At 46.1% G+C, this 15844-nt stretch overlaps 1 protein-coding gene across 4 annotated transcripts in view; it reads left to right on the top strand.

The window, feature by feature from the left end:
- The first annotated feature begins 1269 nt into the window (after positions 1–1269).
- The window catches only part of NTRK2 (neurotrophic receptor tyrosine kinase 2), a 383599-nt gene continuing 369024 nt past the window's right edge, over positions 1270–15844 (top strand). Inside the window, exons 1-3 of one of the 4 annotated variants that reach the window (XM_027094183.1) lie at positions 1270–1563; positions 2454–2677; positions 3165–3738. In XM_027094183.1, coding sequence (XP_026949984.1) covers positions 3527–3738 — 212 coding nt within the window. In that variant the 5' untranslated portion in view covers positions 1270–1563; positions 2454–2677; positions 3165–3526. The remainder of the gene's footprint in view (positions 1564–2453; positions 2678–3164; positions 3739–15844) is intronic. The other 3 variants (XM_027094184.1, XM_027094181.1, XM_027094182.1) reach the window with 3 other exon arrangements.

Below are 15844 nucleotides of genomic sequence, written 5' to 3'. Positions count from 1 at the left end.
TTTTTAAAAAAGAAAAGAAAAGAAAAACAAAGAAAGTGAGAATGTGGATGGCCTATTTGAGGAATCTCAACTTCAGTTTATTTCATTAAACACACACATATATTTTAATACCCACTATATCCTTGAGATGTGTTAATGAAAAAATAAAGATCCTTGCTTTCATGCAGTTTACATTCTACTGGGAGAGATACAATAACTAGTAAATATAATAAGTAAATGATCTGTTAAAAGATGGTAAGTACTATAGAAGAAACAGGGCAGGAAGGGAAGGGTGATTAGAAGTGAGGCCGCCAGTTTTAATTTTAAGTGAGAGAAATTCAGTGGGGGCATATTTAGAATCTAAATATAATAGTATTATATATCTATTATAATACAAATTCTAAAGATATCCCAACATAATTAGAATCTTCTGGTCTGCACACCACTCTAAAACTGTCCTTTGGATGTTGCACTGACAGTTTGCAGCCACTAGGGTGCAAATGGGCCATTTCTGGGAAAAATGGGATGAGAGTGGAGGTGTGAGAGAGATGTGGATATTTCTGTATACACTCTTCCCCCAGGTGTTCCGCAGGGGCAGCTCCATTAAGGACATTGGCAAGGCAGGAGGAGGACTGTTATTGTATGACCTGGACCAAGACATTTTTGCCCTTGGCTTCCCTACTTTGGCACATCCTCACCCAGCAGGGGCTGAGCTAGAAATGAACTTCAGTCTGGCCATTCAGCATCCAATGCGTGTCACAGCCGAGTGATGATGGAGAGAGGAAGGCCTACTGGCCTTGTCCTCCCGCCCTGCAACGAGATTTTTGGATGCTGCGCAAGGATTCCCGCTTACACTCAGCGCCCAGGGTCTGTACGAAAAGCCCCACTAAATGCTCTCAGTTCCCTTGTAATATTTAAGGCGTTGCCGAGATCTGAGCATTCACTTTGACGTTCGGGGTTCTCGATCCTTCCCACCCCAAGCATCTTCGGAAAGATTGGTGACCGTTCTTATCTTTTGGATGAGATCCCATCCCGTCGCCCTTTTTCGCGCGGAGGGCAGCCCGCCTTTTCCCGGGGCGGAAGCTAGGCGAGGACTGGATAGCCGAGCTCGAGTCGGGCAGGGGCGCGCACGCGTCGGGCGCCGCCGGTTGCGCATCTGGAGCTAGAGCGCGCCCCCCGCGCAGTGCCCGGCGCGGCCGCGGCAGTGGGTTGGTGCTCCCAAGCGTGCCGGGAGCTCTCTTCCCGCGCGGGGGCACCAGAGCCCTCGGAAGTGTGAGGCACTGCGGTGCATTTTCCCAGTTCCCTTTTAAATGACTGCGGAAAAACAGACTCTCCGAGCCGCAAATGGGAAGACGGATTCTCAGACAAGGCTTGCGAATGCCCCGCAGCCATCATTTAACTGCACCCGCAGAGCAGTTACGGTTTGTCACCCGACCCTCCCGGATCGCCTCATTTGTCCCTAGTGAGATCCCGAGGCTCTGCCCGCGCCGGGCTTCTCAGTAGCTGGATGTATGACGTGCTCCGGGCAGCGCGGGCGCAGGGCACGCGTTCGCGCACACCCGAGCACACACGAAAAGGCGCAAGGTACGGCAGGGGAGCAAGGGCTCTGGGTGCCCCGCGTGGGGGTGGGCATCGCGGGGAATGAAGCTAAGATCTGGGAATGGCTTCATCCTGACAGGTTGAAGGATGAGAAAAAATGACGCGGCGCCACACATCGGACAGGCCAGGGTTGCTGCCGCGCATTTAGGGAACCCAATACGCGTCAGGCGCGCTCCCTTTCCCTCACATGTCTCTGTTTCCCGGGCGTGTGATGCCAGAAAACAGCAGGAAAAAGACCCACTTAGAGAGCTAGAGTTGCGTTTGGAGACTCCCCTTCCTCTGCCAAAGCACAAACAGGAAGACCCTCCAAAAACACCGATCCCCAAATAGATGGCCCGGAATGGGGGCGGTTATCCTTGGTTACCAATGCTGGACACGTTTTGGTGTTTACAATATTTATTTATTTTTAGGATAGCTCGTCCTCCCTTTTAGGCAGGATGGGAAAGGAGAATGCAGCCTGGAGGGAGAAGGGAGGGAGGATTCCTATAATAAGAATCAGCGCATTTTTCAGAGCTGAACCGAGACCGGTTTCCATTTCAAAAAAGGAGACGGCCTCTTCTGCGTTATTAGAAGAGACCGTGGTGTGTAGGGACTGGGAGGCGTCAGAGCGGAGCAACGGTTCATCTCAGAGGTACCTGGATCTAAATGCACGCACACACAAGCACACACAGGCGCGCGCGTCTATACGGCCGGGCTGTGTGCGGGTGTGCGCGTGTGTGAACTCCCACATGCTGCTGCTGTCTGCTTCTGGCCAGTGGCACCGATGCTTCCCTCCTCTCTGCTCGCCCCCAGATTCCCCTCCTCTCCCTGTTGCTTTTGTCTGGAGGGTGTTATGGGTTTGTGTGTGTATGAGCGTGTGTGTTTTTGGATTTCAGACTAATTTTCTGGAGTTTCTGCCCCTGCTCTGCGTCAGCCCTCACGTCACTTCACCAGCAGTAGCAGAGGCGGCGGCGGCGGCGGCGGCGGCGGCGGTTCCCGGAATTGGGTTGGAGCAGGAGCCTCGCTCGCTCCTTCGCTCGCGCTCTCCGAGCTCCGTGCCCAGCGGCAGGAGGAGCCTGGACCCAGGCGCCGCCGGCGGGCGGTAGGTGCCAGAGCCCGGGTGAGCAGCGCGGACAGTGCCCTCCGTCGTCTCGGCCCTCACTGTCCCCCGCTGGGGCGGCCGCGGCGGCTCCCCAGGTGGGACGCGCCGCGCCACCTGCCCGCGCCCCCTGCGCCCAGGGGCCGTGGCGGATTCTGCAGCATCATTCGGGAGCCCCGTCGCGGAACCATCGTCCCTGGCAGTCTCCGCGTCTCCCTTTAAAGGGTCCTCCCCCTGGTCCGTGTCATGGAATCCTGTCGCGGGGACCCTTGCCCTATTTCCCCTCCCTCAACCTCAGGCTCAGGGAAAGAGTGAGCACACCGGAGGCCCTGCGGCGTCAGTGCCATCGAGGAGCCAGTTTATTCCTGGGGCCGGAGCTGGGCACTCATGCATCCACAGTCCCCGGCGGGGCTCGGGGTGGGGGTGACGCGAGCGCGGAGGGCGAGTACCCCAATTCGTGGTGTATGGGGTCTTCAGCTCAGTCTTACGCGTGTCTGTTTGTCCTCAGCCCCGAGGTGCGTCCCGGATCTCAGCGCGAGTCTAGCCAGGAGCCTGCGCCCCAGAGCGTCCCGGGAGCGCCGCGGGCCGGTGCTCGGCTCGCTGGGCCATGCAGCGGCGGCCGCGGCGGAGCCCCGAGCGGCGTTAGCGCCCCCTGTGAGGAGGCCCGGGATGCCCCTGCCACTGTGAACGGTGCCGTCCGCCAGGACACGCTCAGCCCCGGACACGCTCGGCTCTGCACCCCTGAGACGAGCACCAAGAGGAGACAGCGGCGAGCGGGGCAAAGGCCACCCAGCACCGGCAGGGGAGACCGACCAGTGCCGCGCAGGGACACGTACTCAGTCTGACTCGGGCTGGCACTGGTGGCTAGGAATGTCGTCCTGGACGAGGTGGCATGGGCCCGCCATGGCGCAGCTCTGGGGCTTCTGCTGGCTGATCGTGGGCTTCTGGAGGGCCGCTCTTGCCTGTCCCACATCCTGCAAATGCAGCACCTCTCGGATCTGGTGCAGCGACCCTTTTCCTGGCATCGTGGCATTTCCGAGGCTGGAGTCTACCAGTGCAGACCCCGAGAACATCACCGAAATGTGAGTTGCTGGTGCTTTCCCTCCTTCCTCCTCTCCTGACCTCTAGGGCCGGGGCTGGCCAGGCGGGTCCGTCCTGGGCATGAGTGTTGTTTCAAGTCTGGGGAGAAGTCAGAGGTGAGAGGTGCAGGGCTGGACCATCTGTCAGTTACCTGTTTCACTGCCTTGGGGCTGCTGACACGAGAAGTGTGACAATTTAAAATGTTCCAAATGTCTACTATATTATATTCCTATGCACTTTACATTTCAAAGCCCTGCTGGGTGTGCTTTAGGCTTTCCATATGCAATAACTTAGTTTTGGATATTTTTGTTTCATAAGGTGCTCTGTGTATATTGTGTTAGGAGAAGTTCCAGTCATATTTATGAGAAAGGAGGTTAAAATAATTAACTTTAGAAAAATCTGTTGAAGGAAGTTAGAGTCCCCCCACTTAGCTTCGTTCTTTGAGGTTTGGAGTTCACCAATTTCCCTTTTCATTTTATATATCAGATTTTGCTTAGGAGATTGCATCCAGAGATGGCCTTGAAAATGATCTGTAAGAGGAGAAGTTCTGAGAGTTGAAATGCACTGGCTCAAAAGAGAAAATGTGATCGTTGGAAGCCTAAAAGCCTGGTCTGATTTAATTTGGACTTGACTTCCCAGAGATATAATTTTGAGACCATTTGGATTATAAATCTTAATCGCCCATTGAATAGTTCCCCAGGACGAAGTTGGATGATAAAGCAGTGTGTAATAATCTGATGAATGCTACCTTTAGCCTGGGACCCCTAGGTCCCTGGAAATGCTTGAGCTTGTCCTGGTCGAATGGAGAAGCAGAATTATGTATTTCTGTCCTCCTATTCTGACGCCTTGTGACAAATCCATTACCAAGTAGGAATTCACCAGTCCTTTCTCCAGCCTGCCCCTGTCCCCTCTATTAGAGATTCCCTGCCCCCCCCCACCTCCCAGGGACTTTGCCATTTTATGTGTTTCATTGACATGAGATTTTATTCATCCATATAGAGGCTTATAAGGCCAAGTTTCTCCTGGTTTTCTTGAGGCTGTTTGACACCACGATAGGCAGCCCTGAAAGTAGGGCTTGGGCTGTGGCCTTCCGGTTGGCGAGTGCGCATGCATTTCCTCCCCCCCACGGATAACGCCCACCCTGGTTGTGCCAACGTAGTTGACCGAGACAACCTGTTTTTTTAATGTAAGTAAGAGACCTTCCCAGTCTCTGTTGTTTGTTCTGCTGGTGATGCTCCTGTTAGAAGGCTCAGGCAGAAGGCAATGACAACAGAACAGAGCAGAAACGTGCCGGCGCAGCAGTGCTGAGATGTGCCGGGAGCAGCCAACTGTCAGGCTGGCTCTGGGATGCTCCGATGGCAATCGTTTTGGCAAGGAGGGCAGAGGCAGGGCTGGAGAGGAAGGGTGGGTAGGGCCCCGACTGCGCTGGCCCTGGCTTGGGCTGGTGGAAGCGTGCCAGGCTGGTCAAAGTGTCCGTGGCCCTCTGTCAGGATCTGTGTCTTTTTCATGAGATGGGGTGTCAGTAGTCAGATGGAGGAAGCCATATGGAATTCAGAGCTCTTTAGACTATTCTGAGGCCATGGGGAGTGTCTGTATGCAGTTCGATGTTGTTTTCTTTTGTGATTGTTTATAAATTCTGTATTAGGTGATAGATACGTAATGAAGGAGGAAAACTAGGGCTTATTTTTTTTCATTTTAGTACTTTTTAAGGCCATAATTGGAGGAAAAATAAAACTCTCTTTAAATTTCAAAAATATTACTTTACGACGCCTTAGTGGTCTTAGCTGCCTGATATATATGAAATTAACAGACTTGAGTAGAGCTTTCATGTATTAGTTCTCACAATTGTTGTTGCTTTTTTATCTGATGGCAGGTTCCTATTTTCAGGCTTAATTTTTTTTTTTACATTTACCAAAGCATTTGTCACAGTTATTCATTTAATAATGGCTAATCATAACTCCTAATTTCTACTCATTTTCTTCTTTTGATTTGAAAATCCACTGAGACTGATAGAACGGAGAGGTGTGTAGGCTAAGTGTTCATGATGGAGAGTTAGGTTAGAAACATGAGTCAGGCTGATAGGGGTGAACTCTGAGAAAAAGTACTTTTGTCTGCTCATCCCCTCAGCTTTATTTGAGCCTGGGCAGTTTGTGTCCCAGTGTCTTTGTCTGTAGAATGTATTGAAATCTTTGTTTGGAAAGCACTTTGTATAATTATTTTGAATTTTGCTGCTTTGATATCAAAGTGACATCAGTGGTAGGGCTTGTTTCACTCTCATCCTTATATGACACCATCTGTGCTGTCTTTCTTACATATTAATATTTGCTTAAACAGCTTTTAAATTCTCGGCCAGTGGATACCAGCTGCAGTTGAAACCAAATTACACTTTTTTTTTTAACTTTGTTATTAGACCCAATGGTATTCCTAAAATAACCTGTTTTAAAGTTCTAGTTTAATGGAGTTTAGCTGAAATTATATGTTTCTATCTTTTAAAACTAGGACCAATGTAACTAAATAAACCACGATTAGAACTTGCTGACACAACAGTTTACCCTATCATTTAAAAATAGTAAATCTCTTAATATCTATATCTTGGGGGGAAAGCACAACCATTGTGCCTTTTAAGGTGCAGAGAGAGCCCCTGGTAGGACATTTTACAAATATATGTATAGACTAATTAAGGGAGAGGATTTTATTTTTTGATGCTATATGCATATTTTAAGCCACATTGACATTTCGTTTTCAGTCACTGTTTGAACCTATTTTATTAAAAATCTCCCCTTCACAGTATCTGTCTCATACTCTTTACCCACTAACGTGACCCCTGTCTAGATCTACTTCCGTCTATAGATACACATCACAGCTGCCTAACATCACACTGCCAGTATGTGCCAGCTTCTGTTATTTGGAGATGGTTACACCAAAACAGTGCTAAGTTAAATTTACGAACAATACTATTGTCACATATAAATGGGATTCAAGAGTAAAGTCTGTGGTAGGAGTTATGTAACCAGACCTTTAAGTCTCAGAATGTGGCAAAATGCTTTGCAAAGGACAAGTTCTGTCTCACCTAGTGGTAAAAGGTATGGTTGAAATATAAAATAGGTCATGGATTTGTAAAAATTGTGGTCAGAAACACATGACATAGAGTCTGCCGTATCAGAAGTGTTAAGTATATTCACATGGTTGTGAAAGGGCATTTTTATATTGCCCATATTTTATGAAGACCAGCACTGACCTTTTATTTCTAATTTTCCTTGGTGACATTTGCTGATTTTGGATTAATATTTGGAGACCAGTCTAATATTTTTCCTCTTAGGACAACATAAATAGAATTTGTAGCTTCTGCTGCCAGAGCCTCTGTATGCAATTTATTGTTGGCTTGGTTAAGCAGCTGTAATGTTATGTCATTAACCCATTGATTTTGGCTCTCTCACCTTAGTAAGCTTTTCCATGGCAATTAATTGTACTAAAAAAAATTCTGGATCCATTATAAGGATTCAGTGAAAGGCATCGGATTTTATTCCTCTGATATTACTTCTCAGCCCCTCCATTGGGGCTTCTAGAACCTTGAATTGTGCTTTACATGCATTTAAGAACCACAGACTAAGTTTTGAGTGTGGTTGCATACGCCACACTGGACTTATTAATAAATAAGGTGGTCTTATTTACATCATTCATTATTCAATACAACTTGCAAGCTGGAGTTGAAAGCATGTTGTCTTCCTGGTGAAGGTATTTACAGAATTCAGCTCAGCACAACCATTTGAAATCTTCTTAGTTTCATATCTTCTATCTCTACATCGAGGAGGTTTTTATTACATTGGGTAAAACAACTGAGAGATCCCCTGACCTTCTGACCCTACTTTCTTCCACCTCCCCCTTTCCATCACCTCTCATTGACTATAAAGGAAAATGTGTTTGATTTTTTTTTCTTCTCCGAAAAGTGATATTTCCTTATGGGAATTCGGAGCACTAGAGTTAAGAGAAGAGCCTGGGTTATATGCTATTAGAAGCAAGTAATGGGAAGTTGAGATGATGTGGTCAGAGCTCTCCAGCACTGTGTTTAGTTCTGTTTGAGATCTTTCAGTATTTCTATCCCATAAACCTCTGTTTGTGTTTTTTCAGTATTCCCTTGTAAAGACATTTTCTAAGCCGAAAAGTTGGCTGAGCAGCTGAGAGTTGAGGTCTCTTTCTCCTCAGGAACATTCTGTATGATTTCTTTGACTATCTCTAGGTCATAGGGCTATAAAACCTAGAGTTTTTATTTAGCTGGGGAAAGGGAATTGAATTTCTTTTCTTTTTCTGTTTTAGGTTTCTTTTTCTTCTTTTCCTTCTTTCTCTTTCTCTCTCTCTCTCTCTTTCTTTCTTTCTTTTTTCTCCCTTGCTTCCTTCTTTCCTTTCCTTTTTTTTTTTTTTAACCTTTGGTACCAAGCAAGTGCCTCTTGTTTTAACTCATTGCTCATCTTGCCTGTTAGGAAGAGAAACATTATCAAGCCATTACTGAATATCATACCCTGACATTATCCCTCCAACTAACTTTACCACTTTTCTAGAGACCTTCTTATAGGTTCAAAAGCTGTGGGGTAGAATGTGGCATTGAACCTGCTGCTCCTTAGAGCAATACCAAGTTTTGGTTCTTCTTAGTGTTTACAAATCAATTGGGTGATTTGGGGGAGTGGTTATTAAGACAGGGTGATGTTTTTCTTGTTTGATGTGTGTGAGAGAAAGAAAGAGATAGAAAAAAACCTGAGCCTTGCGTTATTAATAGTTGATTGATCATTGTCATAATCTATTTGGTCTAAGTCTTTAAAACACAAATCTCACTACCCAGGTGGCAGAGATCTGAGCTCTGCCGTGGCCTGATAATTTTAGCTCCATATTTGATTTCTTTATTTTTATTTTTTAACATCTTTATTGGAGTATAATTGCTTTACAACAGTGTGTTAGTTTCTGCTGTATAACAAAGTGAATCAGCTATACATATACGTATATCCCCATATCTCCTCCCTCTTGCATCTCCCTCCCACCCTCCCTATCCCACCCCTCTAGGTGGTCACAAAGCACCGAGCTGACCTCCCTGTGCTATGTGGCTGCTTCCCACTAGCTACCTATTTTACATTTGGTAGTGTATATATGTCCATGCCACTCTCTCACTTCATCCCAGCTTACCCTTCCCCCTCCCCGTGTCCAGATCCCACATGATCAGGATGCCTTCTCACCACTCACTTTGCTCTCTGGGCTGTCCAAAGGACTGGGAAGTCATAAATATTCATCTCAGAGATGAAGGAGTGAATGAATGCATGTGTTTGTTCTAAAACTGGGAAGAAAAATAATGCATAGGTACTAAGCTTACATATTTCCAAAGAACCCCATATGTTACAGAAAGCTGGAGTCAGGAGTTACCTGATCTTGAAACAGCTCCTTAATGTCTCTGGGCCTGAGCTTGTCAGATGTAAACCTAGGGCTTTGGATTCCATGCTCTGATTCTGAAGCTCCGCAAAGCTTTCGTTCAGGAGAAAGTGCAGTTTATACATCAGCTATCAAGTAATAGTGGTGCTGTGTGCTCAGAGCCCAGCAGTGAGAGAATCTGAGGACTTTTAGTGTCATCATGTCCTATGTGCATGTTTTCAGTGTCTGCTCTGAATTCTCCAAGCCATCCATGTCTTTTTAAAAATTTTTATTTTTAAAGACGCAGACGTAAAGAATGGACTTGAGGACACGGGGAGGGGGAAGTTGTAAGCTGGGGTGAAGTGAGAGAGTAGCATGGACATATATATACTACCAAATGTAAAATAGATAGCTAGTGGGAAGCAGCCACATAGCACAGGGAGATCAGCTCGGTGCTTTGTGACCACCTAGAGGGGTGGTATAGGGAGGGTGGGAGGAAGACGCAAGAGGGAGGGGATATGGGCATATATGTATACATATAGCTGATTCAGTTTGTTATAAAGCAGAAACTGACACAACATGATAAAGCAATTATACTCCAATAAATATGTTAAAAATTTTATTTTTGGTTATTTTTATTAGAATATAGTTGATTTACAATGTTGTGTTAGTTTCAGGTGTACAGAAAAGTGAATCTGTTATACATATACATATATCCACTTTTTTTTTAAGATTCTTTTCCCATATAGGTTATTTCAGAGTACATCCATGTCTTTTTAAATGTGAGCTGCTCAGAAGACTCGTGGCATGTTAGTGCTGGGCTGATGAGACCAAGGCCACAGGGTCACTTAAAATCAGGATCACGGGAAAAAAGGGGCTTTAGAAATGCTTTGCTCCAACCTCCTCTGCATGAACAAGGGGCAGTGAAGAGAGTCGCTTTTAAGGACACGGTGCATTAAAGACATCGTGGGGCCTAGAAGCTTCCTCCTGGCATCCCGAAGTGCCAAGGTCCTCACTTTAGGATGCCTCCCCTCTGTTCTGTGTCCTTGGACTGGTCCTGACTCCAGCTCACCATCTGAGAAGCATCAGAGATGTGCAGACAAGCTTGGTCTGGCTAAGTCCACGTGAACCCGTCTCCACTGGAGACAAAGCAGTTAAAAAGTTCATGAGCTCCTGATCCCAAAGCAATGACTTGATCTTTACATGGGAAGAAATACATTTTTTTGGTTTACTTTACTGTGAGTGTGTTTGTTTGTTTTAATTTTAAGTCTTCCTCTTCTGTAAGTAATGCATACACAAAAGTCAGACTACAGAGAAAAGCCTTCATGAGTTGGCTGCAGTGAGGGACGCTGACCTTGCACCTGCTGGACCATCTTGGTAGGTTGGGATAGGAGGGAGGGCAGAGCAGACAGAGCAGAATGGAGGCCGCTGCCCTGGAGTCCTTGCCACAGTCAGGGGTGGTTATGTACGTGGAGGAACCCACAGCCCTGTGTACAAAGTCTGTCTTAGCTCCCATGAAAGCCCTGTGGCCAGAGAGTACTATTCTTTCCAGCCTTCTCTTTTCCCCTGACTTCTCACTGCCCCAAGATTGATGGCTGAGCCAGTGAACAAGCTTAAGGGGTATGGACTCACGTTCAGAATTCCTTCTGCTACCATTTTGTATGCTGTACGCAGCCTGCACTAAGGCTTTTCCAGTTATGAGCACACTTCTGAGACATACACAATACCTCTGGTTTCACGCAGGGCTTCTCCCCAAGGGGCCTGGAAAGCACTTTACAGACATCTGCTTATTTAGTTCTGAAGTAGGTGGGAAGGTCCTGACAGCCTCGGAGGGACTGTCAGGTTGATTGGCTTGCCCAGGGCTCTCTGGTCAAGCAGAGAATAATTCAGGAGAGAATTTTATCCAGCGTCTGGCTTAGGGCTTTGTCTGCTCAGCCCCACCTGCCCAGTTTTCGCCTTGAGAGTACAAGCAATTTTAGGAGGAGTAGATATTCAAATGTTCACAAGTTAAACAGCATGGCAGCGGGAAGGAGGTGGACTGAGGCTTCATCCATGTCTTTTCCCTTCTACCATCATCTCCTCCTTTGTAACCTGTTATACTATTAAAAGATAAATGATTTGTATGTCCTTGGGAATATGGCATCTTCTAGTATAGGGTAAAAATTTTAATAATCACACATCATTTACAGTTCCCTTTTTTACTGCAGAGAATGACCTATTGCTATCTAGTACCCCACCCTTTCCTGTAATCTTCATATCCCAATAATTTCTTGGGCAGACAGACACCCCCCCCGCCAGAATTCTATTTATGTGTGTACCATGTGTCTATGAATATATACATATACGTATAAAACTCTACTAGATGTGGTCCTTTCAGACTTAATTATCTTGAATTGTACAATTTTTCTAACAATTTAGGATTTACTTCCTTAAACCATCCAGACTTTTAAAAAAATTGAGATATAATAGACTTACAACACTACATTAGTTTCAGGCATGCAACATAATGATTCAATATTTGCATATTTTGCAAAATGATCACCACAGTAAATCTAGTTAACATCCATCAGCACACGTAGTTATTAGCACATTGTTTTCGTGTGATGAGAATTTTGAAGATCTACTCGCTTAGCAAGTTTCAAATATATAATATGGTCTTGTTGATTATAGTCACCATGCTGTACATTACATCCCCACCCAGACTTTTAAAAAATTTGTTTTAATCATTCTGTATTTCTCTCGATGAGGACCTGACAGGAGGTCTTCTCTGGGTGAAATATGTGAGCTTTATAGCAGCGAGTCCGTTAGCCGACCTGGCTACTCAGAAACCCATGTGTCTGTGCTCTTTGATCAGTCCTCCACAGAAACAAAAATTTTATTTCAGTGAAGTATTTTTGAACAGTTCTACAATAGCGTCATTTAAACCAAAAGACATTAAAATTTTGGTTTTTTAACCTCTGAAATATGGTGCACTTTAAAAGGTGGGTTCTTCTAAACTCTAATCTTTGTCATAAGAGTTGTTTCTGCTTCATGTGCCCTGGAGTTCCCTGCTGGGAGGTGGTAGAGGGGTCTGGGCCCAAATTCTCTGACTGTGGCGCGCAGTGGGGGCAGCTCGCTTCCCTTCTTGAGCCTGGGCTTACTTACCATTCACTCCCGGGGCCGGGGAGTGGTGGGCCAGAGAGCTTGACACGGTGGCCGCTAAGTTCTCTGGCAAGGCATGGTAGAAAAACAAGCACCTCTCTCCAAACAACCCAACCAACCAACCACCCACGTACCCTTTTTGGTCTGCTTTCAGCTTTACTTCACAGCCCCTCTGCTGTCACCCTGAACTCAGAGTATCATGGGGGATTTTGCTTCTGGCGTGTTGTCCTTGCACTCTAGGTTTGGCCTTCTCCCTCTGTGACCCTTCAGTCTCCTTCCTCTGTTTCTGGTGATGTTTCTTATCCCCCTCCCCGCTGCCCCCAACGCGCACACACAGACACAGACACACACACACACACGCGCTCAGGCAGGTGCTTGGCTGCAAAGCCCCTTTCGTGGATTGTGAAGAAATCTTGGGTTACAGGACCTGTGGGTCATCACCATGGTTCCACCTGAACCTGGCCTGCTAAGGTTAATGTAGTCAGAGAGGCAGCAGCCTAAAGGAACATGGTGTAACTGAAGGGGACCTGGATGGGGAGATGGGAGTGGGGGTTCATATCCACACTCTCACAGCATCAGAACCTGGGATCCTGGGTGAGCCGTTTAATCTCACCAGCCAGTCCCCTAATCCTGAAACAGAAGGTTGGGATTCAGATGGACTCTAATTTCTGAAAGGTTCTGTGGTTCTGAATCAGTCAGCCATGGGCACCAGTGTTTCCTTTTCTGTCCTGGAATTCGCCCTTGCCTCCTCCCCTGGGCCAGCCCAGAGCTTGCTCTAGTCCTCCTGGTGGCTTAAACAACAGAGTCCTCTCAGTGAGTTTCTCTAAGTCCACCTCAGTAGCTCAGGTCAGATGGCTTTGCAGGTTACCTGCTCCCTGCCAACCTGGGTGGCAGTGCTCCTAAGGTTTCCCACTCATTGAAACAAACATTTTTTGGATAGTTTTCTTAATGTCTACTCTCTACCTGCACTTTTAGGTAATTGCATCAGCTAATCCATATGTTCACATGTGATCGGAACGCCCGCCACTCTGGTGTGTCCTGACCTTTTCAGCCCACTCTTGGTGCCTTCCTGTGGGTGGTGCTCCGGAGGGATCTCTTACTGGCTTGCCTCTTTGCCAGTCTCCATCTTCTATGACCCCCAAAGCAGGAACGTGCACTGAAATCAAATCTCATCTTCCTGCCCCCATCAACCTTCTGGCTGGAATATGTTTCCCGATTGTCATTTGGGCTGCCTGCCATCTAATTCAAACTTCATGCAAACATTAGTTCAGTTCAACTAGTGTTTATTGAGGACATTAGTGATGCTACAGACAAATAAAGTACTTTACGGAAGCAAGAAGCCCCTGAGTAGTTTATATCTAGTGGGAGAGACAGATCTAATTTTAATATAATGTGATAAGGACAGTCAGTGCACATGAGGCTAAAACCCACATTTATATGGTGATTGTTTCAGCTTCAGCCAGACTTGGGGCCCATCACAAAGGGTGCTCCCTTTCAAATGTGCATACTTTACACTGTTAATAGTGGGAGCCGTAGACATGTAGACTGGATGTGAGCAATCCCCGTTTCTACTTCCTATGATGGCAGTAACCCAGCTGAGTTTGGTTATTTTTTCTCTGTCAATATTTGTGATGTTCTTGTGGCCTCATCCACTTATATTCCATTTGAACAAACTGCCTGTATCTGAAACGAACCTTTTTCTTCCAGTAGACGGGAAGGGCTGGAACGCCTTTGGCTGAAACGAATCACTCCACCTCTATTACAGATCCCATCCCCTTAGACTTTTCACTGTCGATGACTATCCTTCTCTCATCTGTATTTTCAGTCTCTTTCTCTTGTCAACATCAGAATTTAAGCAGGACCAGGTCCCTTCCGTCTTAGAAAGGTTTTCCTTTAGCTCTGTCCCCTCTCCTTCCATTTCCCTTTAGTCTCGGCCCTTTCCTCTCTCCCTTCCAATCCCGATCTTAGAAGACTGGGCTGTATTCGTTGTGTCTGTTTCCTCCCCTCCCAAACCAGTCTCAGCCCACCGCTTCATCAGACTTGCTCTGCCTTCCCCAAAGACCTTCACAGGACTAAATCCAAGGCGTATTTCTTTGTCCTTCTCTCATTTGCTTCTTAGCAGAACTTGGCCTCATTTCTCACTCTCCCCGAAGCATCCTTTTTCTTTGGCCTCGGTGTCAATGAACTTTCCTTGTTTTCTTCCTATCCCTCTGGCTAGGGAGAGTCTTCTTACTTAAGGGCTTCCTTTTCCCTGCTTCTCTCCTAAAAGTTGATGCCTCTTTGGCTCCGTTCCTAGGGCTGCTTCTTTTCCTGGGATATGTCATCCTCACCTATGACTTCCGTTGCCTTCTGCATGCTGTTTATGTCCTAATAATCGTCCCCATCAACTATCAGGGATGACCTTTGGGTCGTCTGCCTACTGAACATCGCTCCTGGATATGTCATAGTGCATCACGCTCGACATTTCCAAATTAAATCATCATGGTCACCCCAAACCATCTCCAGTGTTCCCTATGTTAATAGATGGCGCCACTGCCCACTTGGTCAAAAGGTTTTGCATGTCCAGAACCTTGGCTTCTTCCTCTCTTTAACCCCTGTATTCACTCAATTATCAAGTCTTGCCAATTCACTTCTCTAAATATTTCTTAAATTTGTCCAATTCTTTTTATCTCTACTGCCCATATTCATTCTCTCGTTTATTGTTCCTTCTAACAGATATTAACTGGGATCTGCTCTGTGTCATGCTAAGTACTTGGGATCTGGTCGAAAGAAAGACTGACCTGGTTTCTTCTCCTTACCAAGCTTGCAGTCTGGGAGGGGAAATGAACATCAAACAAGTACTTACATAACCAAAAAGTTAATTCATTCCACTGTCATTTTTGCCTACAATGCTGCAACGGCTTCCTACATGGCATCCTGGTCTCCAGTCTTGCCCCCTCTCTACCCATATACCACACTGCGCTAGAGTGGTCTTTCCAAAATGCTATCTTATGTCACTGCTTCTAATTGCCCCATGGCTCCCCATGTCTCTTAAAATAAAGTCCAAAGGTATTTTTTTTTTTCAGGTTAAAACAAAACCAAATCAAACCAGATTGTCAGTATATCGCTATATAGCAAAGTATGTAACTATCACATAGACCCGAATAAACAGATCAACGTAACAGTTGCTTTCTACACTAGCAGATCTATAATGGAGAACAAATTATAACTGGAAGCTTGCTTGGTGATCTTGGAATTAGAGCAAGGGCACTTAATTCTGCATTTAAAATGTTAAATGGCATTAAGCTAAGCTTGCCTGAGGCATCTATCTCCATAATGGGAGAGCCTTCACAAAAGGAAATGCAGAACTTGAAGTACTTTGGCCCAGACCTGTGTCCCCTGGATCGACACTCCTTTCTCTCTCCTTCATTCACTGCCAGGCACCAATTCTGATTGACACATTCTTTCTTTAGAAAGGTTAGTGCCTTTAGCCAAGACTTCCTCAAGCCTGGGAGCCTTCCTGAGTCTTTAAAGTGATTTTGCACATTTTTTCTTTGAAATGCATTAACTTTATTGTATGGAATTTTATTAGTAATT

Source organism: Aethalodelphis obliquidens, unplaced genomic scaffold, assembly GCF_003676395.1.
Source record: "Aethalodelphis obliquidens isolate GAN/ISIS:26980383/991018 unplaced genomic scaffold, ASM367639v1 scaffold88, whole genome shotgun sequence".
NCBI lineage: Eukaryota > Metazoa > Chordata > Mammalia > Artiodactyla > Delphinidae > Aethalodelphis > Aethalodelphis obliquidens.
This window is presented reverse-complemented; position numbering and strand designations above follow the sequence as displayed.